Source organism: Lutra lutra, chromosome 3, assembly GCF_902655055.1.
Source record: "Lutra lutra chromosome 3, mLutLut1.2, whole genome shotgun sequence".
NCBI lineage: Eukaryota > Metazoa > Chordata > Mammalia > Carnivora > Mustelidae > Lutra > Lutra lutra.
In genome coordinates this window covers 66,962,247-66,979,832 of record NC_062280.1, presented here as the reverse complement: position 1 = coordinate 66,979,832, position 17,586 = coordinate 66,962,247, and the positions used below count along the sequence as shown (strand labels likewise).

General features: G+C 35.5%; 1 protein-coding gene and 1 non-coding gene across 4 annotated transcripts in view; both read right to left on the bottom strand.

Annotated features, from left to right (window-relative positions):
* Positions 1–2,711: 2,711 nt before the first annotated feature.
* PPIG (peptidylprolyl isomerase G) overlaps positions 2,712–17,586 on the bottom strand; it is a 50,995-nt gene continuing 36,120 nt past the window's right edge. For all 3 annotated transcript variants that reach the window (XM_047722088.1, XM_047722090.1, XM_047722089.1), the window contains 5 exons: positions 10,758–10,971; positions 9,742–9,909; positions 7,221–7,308; positions 4,244–4,380; positions 2,712–4,041 (listed from right to left, as the gene is read on the bottom strand). In XM_047722088.1, the coding sequence (XP_047578044.1) occupies positions 2,934–4,041; positions 4,244–4,380; positions 7,221–7,308; positions 9,742–9,909; positions 10,758–10,971 (1,715 nt within the window). In that variant the 3' untranslated portion in view covers positions 2,712–2,933. The remainder of the gene's footprint in view (positions 4,042–4,243; positions 4,381–7,220; positions 7,309–9,741; positions 9,910–10,757; positions 10,972–17,586) is intronic.
* On the bottom strand, positions 6,598–6,704 carry LOC125096556 (U6 spliceosomal RNA). The gene has a single exon (XR_007126239.1). It is a non-coding gene; the product is annotated as a U6 spliceosomal RNA (small nuclear RNA).

The following is a 17,586-nucleotide window of genomic DNA, read 5'->3' as shown; positions in this document are numbered from 1 at the left end:
GGTTTCTATAGAAATTTACTATAAAAGGTTCAAAGTGTGATGAAAAACAACTGCCCCCTGGACTAAGCACAGTGAGCTATTAAAAAAAAATACTAACTTGAAAACGAATTAGAATTTTCCTTTAGTATCACTACTCAAAATACCAGAAACCCAATGTGTTCCTGTCCATAACATTAAGAAATGTTTACTTCTCAGTTTCATACCTTTCACTGGGTACAAGAATCAAAGGCCATTCAGCAAAGCCGATATGAATCAGTATCACACTTGTGCAAATTCTTTGAAACTTCTGTGAGGGCTTTAAGGAACTCTATTAGAAATTACAATGCTCTATGAACTCATTAATTGTAATTTTAAAATATTTTAAAGCAACCCAGTAGATTCTCTACGGCTCATCAACATTAATCTCTCCGTAGTGTCAATTTCTGTGGCAGATGGTTTACCCCCCCAAAAAGAATGAAATAATCATGAAAAAAAATCTCAGATATTGGCAAACAATAAAATAAACCAATTAAATATCTTCAGAGGATATTAAGTCAAAGATAGTTTGAGGTAAACCATAAGCTCAAACTTAACTATAAAATCAATTTTACAAGAAAGAGCTGGCTTTCAGGAAAAAGTATATTCAAAGTAAAAAGCTAAAGGCGGCACAACTATTAAAAATGCAATAAAAGAACTGTGTGAGCTATGTGCTACTTCAAATGCAAAGGCAGACGAGGTACAGTTAATGCTGTTTATTTTCTAAATGTTTTTATTCTGAAAGTAACATCTAGCTGATTGTCATCCTTCATCTTAATTTCTTCACCATTATCTGTTCTACTGTAAAAACTAAGTTTTTAAATGTCTATAAATGCTTAGCATGGAGTTGCTCTTTTGATAACCAGAACAGGAGAATACTACTTATAGAAATTGCTAACATTTTTTTCCTACAGTTGTCTATAATTCTTAGTAGATACAGCTCTATAATCAGACAACACGTAAGCATTTTTACTTAGGATGGGTTTTTTTTAATTATTAGAAAACCTTTCTTAAATAGCACCTTTCTTAAAACTCAAATAGTTTTAACAGATATTTTAAAAATGCATTTACTGAATTTAAAGACAATAATTAACTTAAAATATGTAAAGGTTAATAGATTATACAGCTTGGGAACTCAAGACTCAATCATCCCTAAAGTAGGTTTGTGGTCAAAGTCTCTAAGGAATCAATCACCCCAGATTATCATAAACATCTATCATTTTTATCATCAAGAAGAATAATTTAGAAAGACTTCATTGTGGATTATTTGCTTCAAGATATTCCAAACAATCTTATAATCATTACCTATTATTTGTTATCCAAACAGCTACCACAATGCCAAATGTTCATTACTGTATTAATCAATAATAGAAAGTATTATGTTAAGCACTGCTTCGCTCAGTACAAACACCACTGAATAGTTACTGGGTTTACCAAGAACCTACCTTGGTAAGAGTTGACACTACCTTGACAAATATGAAATACAAAACACTCTAAAGGCTACTATTAATTGGAATTCTGAAATTTCATCTCAAATGAGGCATGTTTTGTGTTTGCTGGATGTTCAATATTTTATTTAGAAGAGAAATTACAGAAAAGAAAAGGCCACACATCACAAAAATAGCAATATACAACACACAAAATTCTAAATGGACTTTGGGTATCTTTTACTGTTTACCTCTGTAAGCTATCAAATTTTGAACCTTCTACTCTATGTGGCAATGTTGCACATGCCAAGCTAAAATAATGTTAACAGTAATGGTATAAAGCCATCTGAATAAAAAGAAACCAGAGTCATAAACATGCTATACCCTACTGTGATACATATATAGAAAAGATGCATTTTCTGGCCATTTGAAACTCACAACTATGAGAGTTAAAGAAGTCAGCTCAAGTTAAAAAACAAAACCAAAACAAGAACCATGCAGAATTAACACTCAACTCTATATAGATCAGTGGCCAAAAGAGAAATCTTGGAAATTAGTATGTCAATACTATCAATTTTTAGACTCTAACTTAAAGACCTGCACAGGTGATATGTTTTAGTGAGAAAAACATTTTCATTTTAGAGAAAGGTAATGACAGTAATTATAAAACAATGTTCCCCAAAGCAAAAATTTTATCTCTTCAGACCAAAAGCAACATAGAATTGAGAATTACAATCTGATCTTCCAAGGTATAGTTCCTGTCAGCTGCTGTATAACAGCAAATCAAACTAAATAAGTACATCAACTGAAAAAAGTACTCAACTACTTTTGTAAACAAAACTAGGCAGGAAAAATATTAGTATGAATCAAGCTATGAGTGGAATTATAAAGAATAACATAAGCAGTGCCATATAAATAACTATTTTAAAGCACAAATTACTATAAAATCAAAAGTGATGACTTAAGATCTCAAGTTATTAGGATCCTGCTTTTCTATGTTAATTAAAAGCTGCTGCTGCAAGCCTCTATTTAAATGCAATCAGAAAATCTATACAAGATTTCTTCTATCTTGTGGCTTCTAAAGTTACTTCAATCATGAGAAACACAAGCTTCTGTAACAATGTATTCCAACAATCAGTTACGGTTGTTTTGAACTGACTGATCGCACAAACTGGGATGTAGAATAGCACATTTGCTCTTGGCTGATTGTTGCAACACAAAAATGCATACATGAAATAGTTAAACACAGCACACAGTATTACACCAAAATGTTTTTCTCATTTCAAGTTTATTAAAACTTTAGCAGTACAAATTATCCAGGTTGCAGATTATCAAAAGATCAACTCAATAAAGTCCACATTAAAAAAAAAAAAAAAGGACAAACATAAAACCCAAAAACAATGAAAAGAGGAAAACAACATAAAGGAGATTCATCAGCAAGTCTCTAAAACTTAAAATCTGAGCAGAATGGAAATAAGAAATTTACACAACTCATCCACTTTTGTCTTCATCTGTTCCAGGGCTTGATTCATGATCAAATTTTTTATTTTTATCATGTATGTGGTCATTTTCTTGACCCTTTGATTTTTGGTTTTCTTTTTCCACAGAGGATCTGGTCTTCTCATCCTCCTTATTTTTCAATGTGGAGAACTTTAATTCATTGTCCTGACTACTTTGTTTTGTTTTTGAGAATGGACTTTGATCTCTATCAGACTTTTTTTCCCTATTATTTGAGCTATTATGATCACGATTTTTAGAGTACATTCTCTTCTCACCCTCAGAATTTTCTTTTCTGTGTGAACTCTTACTTTCTTGGTTTCTGTATTTTTCTTTGTTTCTGCTTTGACTTTCTTCTCTCTCTGAGCTCCGTGAATCTCTCCTTCTCCTTCTCCTATCTTTACTTCTTGATCTTCCTGGTGTTGCTCTTCTCTCTCGGCTTCGTGACCTTCCTCTTCTCCTGTACTCCTGTTCTCTGTATCTATGGTACTCCTTGCTTCTGCTGCGATCACGGTCATGGCTTCTAGATCGCACTCTTCTGCTCCTGTCCCTACTTCTGCTTCGTTCCCTTGTTCTACTATTGTAACTGTGTTTGCCTTTAGTTATATCACGTTCTCTACTTCTAGACTGTGCACGTCTATCCTTTTCCTTACTTTTATTATGATCATGCTCATTACTTTTTGATTCTAACTGTTTAGACTTCTCTTTACTTCTACTCCTTTCTTGATCTTTTCCTTTAGAATCAGACTTTTCTTTTTCTTTAACAATCTCATGATCCCTTTCTTTACTCCTTGACCTCACCCTCTTTTCTTCATGTCTATTATGCTTTGTATCTCTTTCTTTGCTCTTTGATTGCTCTTTGCTCTTACTCCTACTTTTAGATTTGGCCCTTTTCTTCACTTTGTTTTTATTATACTTCTCATCTTTTTCTGAGTTTCTTCTGATGTCTCTCTCTTTGCTGTTAGATTTGTGGTCTTTAACTTTCTTTTCCTTTTCATTTTTTCTGTTTGGACTCTCAGACACATGCCTGTGATCAGTTACTTTTTTCTCTTTTACTCTAACTGGACTTCTTTGATTTTCTTTTATTTCATTTAACTCACTCCTAAAAAAAAAAAAAAAGGAAAAAAAAGCTTTTTGGAAATTTTATTAGAAAAAGGATGATGTCCATTAGTAGCTGAAATGGTATTCTATATGTTTTTTAAATATTCAGAAACAAGTGAAATGAGTATAAATAGAACTTTATGTACAAAAGTAAAAACAAAAATACGTGTCACTACATTTGAAATAATATAGGTAAATCTTACTTATCCCCTTTGATCCATCTTTCACCACTTGATACCCTCATTCTTTGTGCTCTCTGCATCTCTTGCCTCCAATGTGGAGGAGTCTCACTACGTCTGAAACGATCCCTTGATCTGGATCTAGAAGGAGTTCGGTAACGCTTAAAAGAATAAAATGGGGAAAACATTAGCCTCCTGAAAATATAAAAGCATTACAATCATAGCTGTAAGCTTATACATTTCTAGGTTCTAATAAAATGTCTGATATTTCTATAACCTCTAAAATAAATAAAATTTCCTAATTTTCAGGTATGAAACCAGTGAGGCAAAAATACTTTACTCAGTCATACTATAAATTCCAAATAAAAAGCATTAACCACACAATCTCTAGCCACCCATGTCCTCTTCACAGAACTGTCCTATTTAAGTGATGCTACTAGAGCATAACAGATACAGGCACCCTTACAAGTTGCCAAGTTTCAATTTGGAAATATGTATTCTTGATGTTCCAAAGCAAATATCCCATATTAGGAGAAAAACTGAATAAATGCATAATGTTAAAAAAATGCATAATGTTCATCCATTCAGCCAGTATTTACTCAGCCCCTGGAATGGCCAACCATTCTACCATGTGTTGCAGCAGTATTAGTGAGCCAAGACGTATCTCAATTTTGCTCTTTTGGAACTTGAATTCAAGGCTAGGAGAACCCTCAGATATATAATCACAGATATTCATGAACACAAATCAGTTACAATTACAATCAGTGTAAAAGTAGTACAAGGTGCTCAGAGAATACATTACAGAGATCCAGCCTAGGACACGAAGTTGAACGATAACTAAAAGCTAACAACTAACAAACATGTATGAAGAGTTACATAGGCAAGGGTAAGGAAAAGAAGGTAGAAGTGTGAGGAAGGATGGGTAAGGAAGAATAAGTGAAGTGTAAGAAATATCTTATTTGAAGGCCCCGAGACAGGAAAAAACATTGCAATTTTTAGACATGACCACAAGATAGATGAGTATGGCTAAAGATAAAAGGTGCCAGGGAAAGTAATACTAGATATACTGATGAGGTAAGCAAGGCCTAGATTTTGTAAGGTCTCATAGGCCATGATAACAATTTTGGATTTATCCTGTAATTGATGGCAAAGGAGTGACATTTTCATTTTAAGAGGACTATTCTCATCTGGCTCTGAGTTTAGCATCTGCTCTGCCCCCCGCTCATGCTCTTTTTCTGTCAAATGAATAAATGAATCTTAAAAAAAAAAAAAATCACCATTCTGAATGCTGTTCGGAGAAGAAATCCTATCAGTGATTCTCAAAATGTAGTCTAGGGATCCCAAGACTCAGGGGATCTGTGAAGTCAAAACTATTTTCATTGTACCATATTATTTGCCTTTTTCACTTTATTATTGTACAGTAGAGTCTTTCAGACTGCATGATGTTTTAGTATTTTTTGCTTTCATAGCTAACTGAATGTGTGCTTATATATTCTTGTATCTTAAATAGTTCTTGGTTTTAATTTCTAAAACTATAAATAGCGATGGATATAACCCAAAGCTCTTTTGGATCCTCAATAATTTTTAAGAGTATAAAGAGATTCTGGGGCACCTGGGGGACTCAGCCAAGCATCCTACTCTTGATTTCAACTCAGATCTTGATCTCAAGGTTGTGAGTTCAAGCCCCGCAATTTAAAAAGAAAAAAAAAAGTGTGAGAGTATAAAGAGAGATTTAAGACAAAAAAGTTTGAGAACTGCCGTGCGAACAGTTAAAAGGCCATTGATAGTTCAGAGAACATACAAAGGTAAATTGAAGTAAGGTGGTGGGAGTGGAACTTGAGAAGTAGATGGATTTCAAAGTATTTAGAAGGTTGAAATGACAGGATGTGGTGTTGGATAAGATATGCAAGTTAGGAAAGGAGAGAAATAAAATGATTCTTAGGCTTTAAGTAACTGCACAGATGGTAGTGTCTTATCAGTAAAAGCAGGAACCTAAAGGAGGATCAGGTCTGAAGAGGAAGTGGTCATGTTCAACATTATATACACGGAGTTTGAGGTGTCTGTTAAGCAACTAACTGGTTGTCAACTAAGTCTTGGCACCAGAAAAGCAAATGAGCATTTGATATTTATCAACACACAGGTAAGCCACTGAAGCTGTGGGAGTGATCAGACTGCTGAAGGACCATATGCAGAGTGAGAAGTGTTGGAACCCTGAGGTACTACTATATTAAAGGCCAGGTGAGAGTGTGAACTGGCAATAGCCATTCAAAATAGACTGGCCAGAGACAGAAAGAAAGCAGGACAGAAGCAAGTGGAAAGAGTATTACAAAGAGGCAATTAAGACAAAGACTGAAAGGAGCCACTGGACTTTTTTTTTTTTTAATATGAAATGCTTCTTGAATTTGCATGTCATCCTTGTGCAGGGGCCATGCTAATCTTCTCTGTATCATTCCAATTTCAGTAAATGTGCAGCCAAAGCGAGCACGGACCCACTGGATTTTGTGACATGTAGCAAACGATACAGCAAGTGCTGTTTTCAGCAGAACAGTAGAAGACGAACTGAAATGGTTTAGAAATGAGTATGAAGTAAAGAAATAATATACCAAGGATAGCCACATTTCTAAAAAGTTTTGAAAACACAAGAAGATATTCTGATGGGGAGAATCCAGTAGAGATAAAGAGGATAAAACACAGAACAGGTTTAATTTTTATTAATTTTTAGCAAGATTAGAGATATAGTGGTCAGGAATTAACAAGGAGGCACAAGAAAGACAATAATCTCATTTTACACCATGTACATTTAAAATATATTAACATCCTATGTATTTTCAGTTTTGAAGTACCAACACAAAGAAGTTACTATAAAGAGAATGTATAATTCAATACCCATATCTACTCTAAATTTTAGTTACTTATGTATAAAACAATATTTAAGAAACACTCTAAAATTATTTACAATAAATACAGTATTATTAAGATTTCTAGGAAAAGAATCACCTACCCTTGGTCCTCTTCCTTTAATTTTCCTGCCAGACCTAGTAACTAAAAGTCGCCTCTGGTATGAAGCAGGCTGAGAGTTAGGTGGATTACTAGAAGGAAGCAAAGGGAAAATTAAAACAAACATACACACACACACTCAGTCATCAAAAAAAATGAAATTTTCCATTTGTAACAATGGAATTAGATTATGCTAAATGAAATAAGTCAGTCAGAGAAAGACAAGAGAAAGACAATTACATGATACCACTCATGCGTGGAAGTTAAGAAACAAGACAGATGACCATAGGGGAGGAGAGAGAAGAATAAAATCACATGAAATCAGAGAGGGAGACAAAGCATGAGGGTTGCTGGAGGGATGGGTCAACTGGATGATGGAGATTAAGGAGGGCGTTTGATGTCATGAGCACTGGGTATTGTATGCAAATGATGAATCAGTAGACTCTACCTCTGAAACTAATAAAATATACTATACAGTAATGAATTTAAATTAAAACAACTTCATAAAAACTAATCTGGAGAATACAGCTTTACTGATCTAAACTAATAAATTTAAGGCTTATATATAATCAGTAGTTTTCAATGTTATCAACTCCTAGTAGTATCTGGGAAAGTATAGGAGCATTTTTCAACTGTTAATGACTAGCAAGTGCTACTGGTACTTAGAACCATGAGTTAGGAATGCTAAAATCTTGTTATGCATGAGATTGAAGAACTATTCTGCCCCCAAATGCCAGCTGTGTGCTGAGAAACACTGTTAAGTAACCATTTTTAAGATGAAATTAACTTGACAGTGTTAAGGAAAATCAGCATAGAAGGGCTCATGTAGCTCAGCATAGACTATATGCCACTAAGAGAATAATTTTAAAACTATCTTATTCCAGGGCACCTTGGTGGCTCAGTAGGCTTGAGCCTCTGACTCTTGATTTTAGCTCAGGTCATGATCTTAGGGTCCTGGGATCAACCCCTTGTTAGGCTCTGTGCTCCAAGGGGAATCTGCATGAGATTCTCTCTTTCTGCCCCTCCCACTGCTTGCACAACACTTTCTCTAAAATAAATAAAATCGTTAAAGAACAAAACAAAAAAACTGTGTCATATTCCAAAGTATCTTATAATCCTATAACCAACTGTTCACTGTTAAAACAACTACAGGAAAGAGTAATTAATGATAATAAAGTAGACACAAACAGGTGTGAATTAGCAAAAACATTTAAATCCTGGTTTACACCAAAAAGGGAAAGTTTTCAAGAAATAACCAGTTAATATTTAATTAGCACAAACAATATCCATGTAAATTATGTTTGAAAAGTTCATTCTAAAGTAGTTCAAACATTTTCTCTGTAATATTTATTTCCTTAAAAATATCCTTTCCTAATACTTGAGGAAAAATGAACTCAATCCAATCCATTGATATTACCCCACAATTCAAGTAACTATTCTTTTTTAAAACTAAGACTTATTTTTATATTTTTACTGTATTATGAAAGTATAGGGGAGATACTCAGAATTTTATTACTTTTATAACAATACATTTTAAACATAAATAAGAAAATGACCTCAAAATATTTTTGGTTTTGGACATAATTATTAAAATGATTTATAAAGAACCAATAGCCGGGGCACCTGGGTGGCTCAGTGGGTTAAAGCCTCTGCCTTCGGCTCAGGTCTTGATCTCAGGGTCCTGGGATCGAGCCCCGCATCGGGCTTCTCTGCTCCGCAAGCAAGGAGCCTGCTTCTCCATCTCTCTCTGCCTGCCTCTCTGCCTACCGATCTCTCTCAATTAAATAAATAAATAATATATATATTTTTAAAGATTTTATTTATTTATTTGACAGAGATCACAAGTAGGCAGAGAGGCAGGCAGAGAGAGAGGGGGAAGCAGGCTCCTTGCTTGCGGAGCAGAGAGCCCGATGGGGGGCTAGATCCCAGGACTCTGGGATCATGACCTGAGCTGAAGGCAGAGGCTTTAACCCACTGAACCACCCAGGCACCCCAATAAATAAAATCTTAAAAAAAAAAGAAAGAACCAATAGCCTACTAATACTAATTACGTGAATTTATGTAGAAAAATTTTCGAAGACCTTGAACTCAGTATCAATTTTCATAACAATACTATGAATTAGGCATTTTTGAAAAATAGCACTTTTGCTCTATTAGATAACTGAAAAATAAGGGTTTTTAAAGTTTTAAGTTTAAACTTTTAAACTTAAAAATTTAATATATACAGATTACACAGTAAGACAGCCTGTTTTAAGTGGAATTGGTCTGAAATGCCACAACATATCTTTTTGCAGTGCTTATTTTTCAAAACAGTAACTTTAACTCAAATCTGTTTGAATTAAGTCAGTGTATCTTTTTAGCTATGTAGTTAAGAAAAAGGAGCTTTGCTAACATTATCCTATTAAAAAAAAAAGATTTCAGTCTTAGGACAAGGTCACCAATTAAATCTTGCTTAAAGACTTAAAAAAAAAAAGTTCTATTTTAAAGAGTGTAGGGCACTCTACAAGATAGAGACGTTAACATACCACTCTCTCTCTCTCTCTCTTTCTCTGTTTTTCCTTTCTTTTTCATCAGCTTTAGGAGGGCTTTTTCTCATTAGGAATCTATTTTCAGGGATAGGAGGGATCTCTTCTGGACGGACAGTAGACTGGGGTTGTGCTTCAAGATTTTCAGTCTCACTTTCACTAGATGCACTTAACAGAAAACAAAAAAAAATTCCACTTGGTTATTATGTGCCTACCCCAACCAACTGTTGCTATTTCTTTCCTTTGTAAGATGTCACAATATATGAGCCATCCTGCCCACCCTCTTCAAGGATAAGATAACATACAGAAAATCCTCTTTCATTCTTCTGACAAACCAGCCAACCAACCCCAAACCAAAACCAATCGTTTCCATGATCACATTCTCAGAAAGTATTTTCCAATTAAATGGATCTAAAATATGAACTCCATAGGCAATGTACTCTGATAAATTTAAAATATTTAAAAATGTAGGCAAAGAAATTAGTTGCTTTAAAGGCAATAGGCATGAAGTTCTAGTACAAAGATTATTTCAGACAAAACAGAAAAGTAAATATACTGACAGTATTTACTTTTACCCTTGTACTTTCATAGCAACAAAGGGAATAAAGGACAAAAAAAAAAAAAAAGCGAGAGAGACTGCTATAAAAAATAAGAAAAACAGTAGCTGGTTTCCTATAACTCTCATTAATCCTATATATTCCTTCTATGAAACATAAACCTATAAAACCAAAAGCATCATTTCACTGAGTTCAGACAAAAAGAATTGAAAGGCTTTGTTGAAAATGGAAATGAAATGTACCTAAATTTAATCTATAGACTATAGAAACAAAATGGTCTTATACTTATTGATAGGAAATATTTCTCACTATTTTAATATTGCCATACAGTTGATAGGAAATATTTCTCACTATTTTAATACTGCCATACAGTTGATCCAAAATCCCAAAAGATTTACTTATAAACTAAAGGGAATAAGGATATAAAGCTAGTACTATAAAAGAATTTAAAATTAAGACCTTTTCTTGCTTTTCTTTCGCTTCTTCTTTTCTTTCTTGTGTTTTCGGGAATTTTTCCTATGTTTCTTTTTTCTTTTTTTTGATTTCTCTTCAGAAGCACTTTCTGAGTCAGAAGTATCAGAAGAGGACTGAGAATCACTTGAGCTATCTGAATCACTGGATGAGGAGGAAGATGATGATGACGACTTATGTCTTTTCTTTTCTTCTTTCTTAGCTTTAATAAGAAACAAAAAAGTGTTTTGGTCAGGACTTTTTAGATAAACTTTGTAAGTGGAAATTTAGGTTTGCAGCAGATTCTCACTAAGTCCAGTATTTAACACTTGCTCATCCAGCTATTTGAACTGAGGGGTACAAGGGAAGGAGTCAAGACTTAGGATCAGAATCCAGATCTCTGAATTAATTGATCAAAGTTGCATCTATTATGCCAAAGAATTCTGGAAAAGTAACAGGTAAGTCTAAAGTACTAAGCTGATTTTAGGAAACATTTAAATGACAGTTTCTAAGAAGGAGAGAATTTTAAGGAGTCCCAGATCAAATTTTCTTGCGGTTTTCGACTTTTTCTATTATCAAGAATAAAGGGAGAACTGTGGGAGAGAAGTAACACATATACACAATACTCTGCATGAATGTGGAAAATAAACATGACGGGCACGGACACTGGCTTGTTTCAATACCTGAGCATTCCTCTAATGATTACAAATTTAGTTTACTTGAAGAACAGAATTACCAAAGAGGGCAGTCATTTGCTAATGGTTAATAACTATGTTACAAAACTACACCACAAAAAGTAATTTCAAACTGAAATTTTATTTTGGGTTAAGTAGGTAATAATTTTTAAAGGGATCCCAAAACTCAAATGCTTTAAGGACTAGGCAACTAATATATATAAGTGAAATTAACCAGGTATGATACAACAGGAACTGGGGAAAGATAAGATGAACTGAATGGAGCCTGGCTCATCTAAAGGTACTCAAAATCAAACTATGGTGAAGTGAAATCAAGCCAAAGATGGGACACTAATATACGGATAAGTATAATAAATTGGAACACATCAAATATATCCGAATCCATCAGTTCATAATGATATTTGCAAATAAAATATGAAGAATTTACACACTTTTCATTATACAAACTGTACCCCATACAAGCTAACCAAACAGTAAATGAAAGGAAGATGCTCTTTTATCAAAAGTATTACAGGAATAAATGAAGTAGAAATTAAGGTTAGGATATCATCATTTTGTAACTCATAATGAGGCACTGACACCAAGAGGGGCTGCAGAGCACAAAAACTACCTTTCGTATTTGACACTTGGTCCCGTCAAAAAAATACATCCAGGTTGCCTGGGTGGCTCAGTGGGTTAAGCCTGTGCCTTCAGCTCAGGTCATGATCTCAGGGTCCTGGGATCGAGGCCGGCAACCGTCTCCCTGCTCAGCAGGGAGCCTGCGTCCCCTTCCCACTCTTCCTGCCTCTCTGCCTACTTGTGATCTCTTTCTCTCTCTCTCTCTCTCTCTGTCAAATAAATAAATAAATAAATAAAATCTTTTAAAAACACTAAATAAATAAATCCATCCAAACCGCATCCGATCCACTTTCTAGACTTAACTACAAAGTCATATGAAATAGAGGCAAGAAAGAACACATTATGTAACAAAGATGCAATCAGTATAATCTAATGTGCGCAATAATGGAAAATACTACAGGACAAATGACCTAGCTTGTTCAACAAATAAATCTAAACTAACAAAAGAGATGGCAGCAGAAATTTATTTAAAACAAACAAAAAATCACACAACCCCATGGATTCAAATTAAATCATTAAAAAAAACAACATTAATGAAACAAGTAGAAATTTTAACACTGACAGGAGCATTTAGGAATATATGTTTGTGTACATTATGATTACGATTTTTTTTAAGAATCTTTTTTTTACAGACCAATAATGAAATATTTATCAATAAAATGTTATGCCTAGAATTTCCTTCAAAATAACAAGAAAGGGAGAAAAGAACAGGCCGGGGCATAGGTAAAATGAGACTGGCCATGACTTACTTGTTGAAGCTGTGTAATGAACACTTGCTTGGTTATACTACTTCAACCACTTCTGTATAATATATTAGTATTTTCCAGGATTAAAGAAAAAAATCAGAGGACATAGAACATACATCTTTGTACTGACTGCTGGTTGATTGCAGACCTTAACTCAAAGGGTTAACAATTGGTTTATAGCCTTTCCTTTAGCCAAAGGAGCACCAGAGGACCTAGCAGTTGGCCAAATCATTCTTGAAATTCTTAATTCAGAATTTATAGTAATGTACTAATTATAAGATAAATAATAGTCTGGCTGAAGTTACTATGTACTTTACCCAGGACTTGCAGTTCACTGCCAAGATTGTTTTTCCAGAACCAGTTAAGATGCTGTTGCACTGGAGAATGGGAATAAGGTATAAAAGGTGAAGGGGGAGGAGGCGGGAAGGTGAAGGGACCTGAGGTAAAGGCTTCATCACACAGTCATGTTCCTCAGGATCATGAATATAACAAGTATGAGATACCTGGGACATATGCAAGCTCTGTGTGGAAATCATGAGATCTCAACTATGTTATTATACAAGCTATGCTGTTCCTGTCCTGTATCCTTTCATAAAGGAAAATAGTTAGTGCTGAGTAAAGTCTATTTTGTCTCATGAGTCCAACTGTTAATCTGAACCCAAGACTACTGTTGTCGGTTGAAGCACAGAATGGGTATATAAACATATACAAACTGCAACACCTACTTATATATAGTACAAATCTGAGATGGGCGGGTGGGAAGGAGGTAATCAAACTTAAACTGAAGGAATAAGTTCATAGTGACTAACTCTAAACATGAGATCACATAATAGGCAAGTAAAATATTACACATAAACATAATAATACTTTGATTACCATGATTTACCAGATTAACAAAGCTTTATTTATTAGTTCCAACTTATATTTTTTTGCATTGAGATTCTTTACCATGATAAATACATTGCAGTTGGTTTAACAAATAAGCCTAATCTCCCCACTGTATTAAATGTATTTCAAATGACCATTATTTAGTTCATATACCACTTTTTTCCTTAAGATTTTATTTATTTGAGAGCAAGCAACAGAGTGAGATAGACACACACACAGAGAGAGAGAGAGAGAGAATGCATGCACACACAAGCAGGGAAATAGAGGGTGGAGCAGACCCCCTGCCAAGTAGGGAGTCTGATGAGTACTCAATCACAGGGCCCTGGGGGATCATGACCTGAGCTGAAGGCAGTCACTGAACTGACTAAGCTACATCACTTTTCAAGAAAACATCTGAATGAAGCAAGGTATCACAATAACATGAAATGCCAGAGAGTGATTTATGACTATTTTTAATGGTAATACAATTTGCCTGAATATCAGATGACATCTACTATAAATAAACTATGTTTTAGGAAAAATGCCTTGGAAGGAAGCTTAGAAAGCTCCAAGGTTGGGAAAAAATTCCCACTTCTAATGTTGTCATTATTTTACAAGTGAAATTTAGTTTTTGTGTCCTTTTCCTATTATGTGCTCAGGAAAAAAAGAAGAAAAAATGATTCAGAAAGAAATGGCAGTTAAAGAACAAAAGAGTGAAAACGCAAAATATAGGGACATGACAAAACCAGTATTAGTTCTAACAGAATATATCCTGAGTCTCAAAATCTGTGTTAAACTAAATTTAAAACTATGATTTAAGCATATTGTGAATCTGACTGAAACTTTATCCTTTCTAGATGGATGACCAAACCCCTGTTATAGTCAAAACTCCATGTGCAATTTTTGACTCCACAGAAACTTAATTGCCAATAGCCTACTATTGACCAGAAGCTTTACCAATAATACAAATAGCTGAGCAACACATATTTTGTAGGTTATATGGATTATATACTGTATTTTATTTTATTCTACCTTTTTAGAAAAGGAAAAAGGAGAGAGAGAAGTTGGAGCAGAGGGACGGAGAGAGAGAGAGAGAAACTCTAGCAGGCTCCACACCCAGCATGGAGTCTGATATGGGGCGTGACCTCTCAACCCTGAGCCGAAATGAAGAGTTGATTAACGAACTGAGTCACCTAGGCGCCCCTGTATACTGTATTCTTAAAATAAGCGAGAGAGGGGCACCTGGGTGGTCAGTGGGTTAAAGCCTCTGCCTTCGGCTCAGGTCATGATCCCAGGGTTCTGGGATCGAGTCCCACATCAGGCTCTCTGCTCAACAGGGATCCTGTTTACTCCTTTCACTCTCTGCCTGCCTCTCTGCCTACTTGTGATCTCTGTCTGTCAAATAAATAAATAAAATCTTAAAAAAAAAAAGTGAGAGAAAAAATATTAAGAAAATCATAAGGAAGAAAAACACATTTTCCAGTATTATACTGTATTTATATATATTTAAAAATCCATGTATAGGAGGGAGGAGTCAAGATGGTGAAGTAGCAGGCTGAGATGACATCAGGTAGCAGGAGATTAGCTAGATAGCTTATCAAACCATTCCGAACACCTACAAATCCAACAAGAGAACAAAGAAAAGAGCAACAATTCTAGAAACAGAAAACTGACCACTTTCTGAGAGGTAGGACCAGCGGAGAAGTGAATCCAAAGTGACGGGAAGATAGACCACGGAGGGAGGGGCCGGCTCCCGGCAAGCAACGGAGCAAGGGAGCACAAAATCAAGACTTTTAAAAGTCTACTACACTGAGGGACATTGCTCCAGAGGCTAAGCCGGGATGAAGCCCACATGGGGACAGTGTGGCCTCAGGTCCTGCAGGGTCACAGAAGGATGGGGGGTGTCTGAGTGTCACAGAGCCCGCAGGTTATTAGAGCGGGGAAGCCGTCTACAGAGACAGAGTCGAGGAGTGAGCTCTCAGCTCAGGGTCACTTTGAACCGTAATCTGTGGCACAGGCCACTGCTCTGTGAGTGGGGTCCCCACAAGATCCAGGGAGATCCCCCCTAGAAGAGCTCAGGGATCTGCAGGATTCAGAGACTCCAGGTGGAGCTGTGTGCCAGAGACAGAGATGCTTGGTCACAGGCTGGGTGAGCTCGGAGCACAGCCGGAGGCCAGGGAGACAGGAGTGATTGGGCGCTTTTATCTGAGAGTGTACTGAGGAGTGGGGCCCGGAGCTCTTGGCTCCTCTGGGCCGGAGACTGGGAGGCCTCCATTTTCATTCCTGTCCTCTGGCACTGTACCTAAACCGTTCAGAAAACAAAAGCTCCCAAAAGGGAACCCAAGGGGATTACTTAGCCAGGCCCATGGTAAGGGCAGTGCAATTCCGCCTCGGGCAAAGACACTTGAGAATCACTACAACAGGCTCCTCCCCCAGAAGAACAACAAGAAATCCAGCTAAGACCAAGTTCAATTACCAAGAAGAACAGCGGGATTCCAAGGAGGACAAAGCAAAGCATGGAATTCATGGCTTTCTCCCCATGATTCTTTAATCTTGCAAAGTTTTTTTTTTCTTATGCAAAATTTTTAAAAACTTTTACCCTTTCCTCTTTTAACGTTTTTTAACTAGTTTATCTTAATAATACCTTTCATAAAAAAAAACTAATCTTTTTTGAACCTTCATTATTATAGTCATATTTTATCCTTCATTGTATCTAACTTTATTTTTTGTATATACATAGGGTTTTTTCTTCTAAAAAATTTGGGGTACAACTTCTTCTAATAGATCAAAATACACACTCAATCTAGCACCGGGCTTCTTGTAGTCTCCAGCCCGAGCAAATTCTCTCCACCTTCTTTTTCTCTATTCTCACAACCAACTTACCTTATCAACTCCCTTTTTTGAAATTAAAAAAATATATTTTTTTTTCATCTTTATAGTCATATTCCATCCTTTCATTGTGTTTACCCTTATATACGTTTTTCATTCTTTAAAATTTTGGGAGGTAGTTTCTTTTAACAGACCAAAATACTCCCAAAATTAAGTGGGTGACCCCGTTCTAGTCACCAGTCTAACATATATATATTTTTTTCTTTTTTATATTTTTTCTTTATTTCTTTTTTTTTATTTCTTTTTTCTGAACTTCTTTTTACTCCCTTTCTCCCCACCCCCCCACGATTTGGGGTCTCTTCTGATTTGCTTAAAGCACATTTTCCTGGGGTCTTTGCCACCCTCTTAGTATTTTATTTGCTCCTTCATTTATTCTTATCTGTACAAAATGACAAGGCAGAAAAACTCACCACAAAAAAAAAGAACAAGAGGCAGTACCGAAGGCTAGGGACCTAATCAATACAGACATGGGTAATATGTCAGATCTAGAGTTCAGAATGACAATTCTCAAGGTTCTAGCCGGGCTCCAAAAAGGCATGGAAGGTATTAGAGAAACCCTGTCTGGAGAAATAAAAGAACTAAAATCTAACCAAGTTGAAATAAAAAAAGCTATTAATGAGGTGCAATAAAAAATGGAAGCTCTGACTGCTAGGATAAATGAGGCAGAAGAAAGAATTAGTGATATAGAAGACCAAATGACAGAGAATAAAGGAGCTGAGCAAAAGAGAGACAAACAACTACTGGACCATGAGGGGAGAATTCGAGAGATAAGTGACACCATAAGACAAAACAACATTAGAATAACTGGGATTCCAGAACAAGAAGAAAGAGAGAGGGGAACAGAAGGTATATTGGAGAGAATTATTGTAGAGAATTTCCCTAATATGGCAAAGGGAACAAGCATCAAAATCCAGGAGGTGTAGAGAACGCCCCTCAAAATCAATAAGAATAGGTCCACACCCCATCACCTAATAGTAAAATTTACAAGTCTTAGTGACAAACAGAAAATTCTGGAAGCAGCCC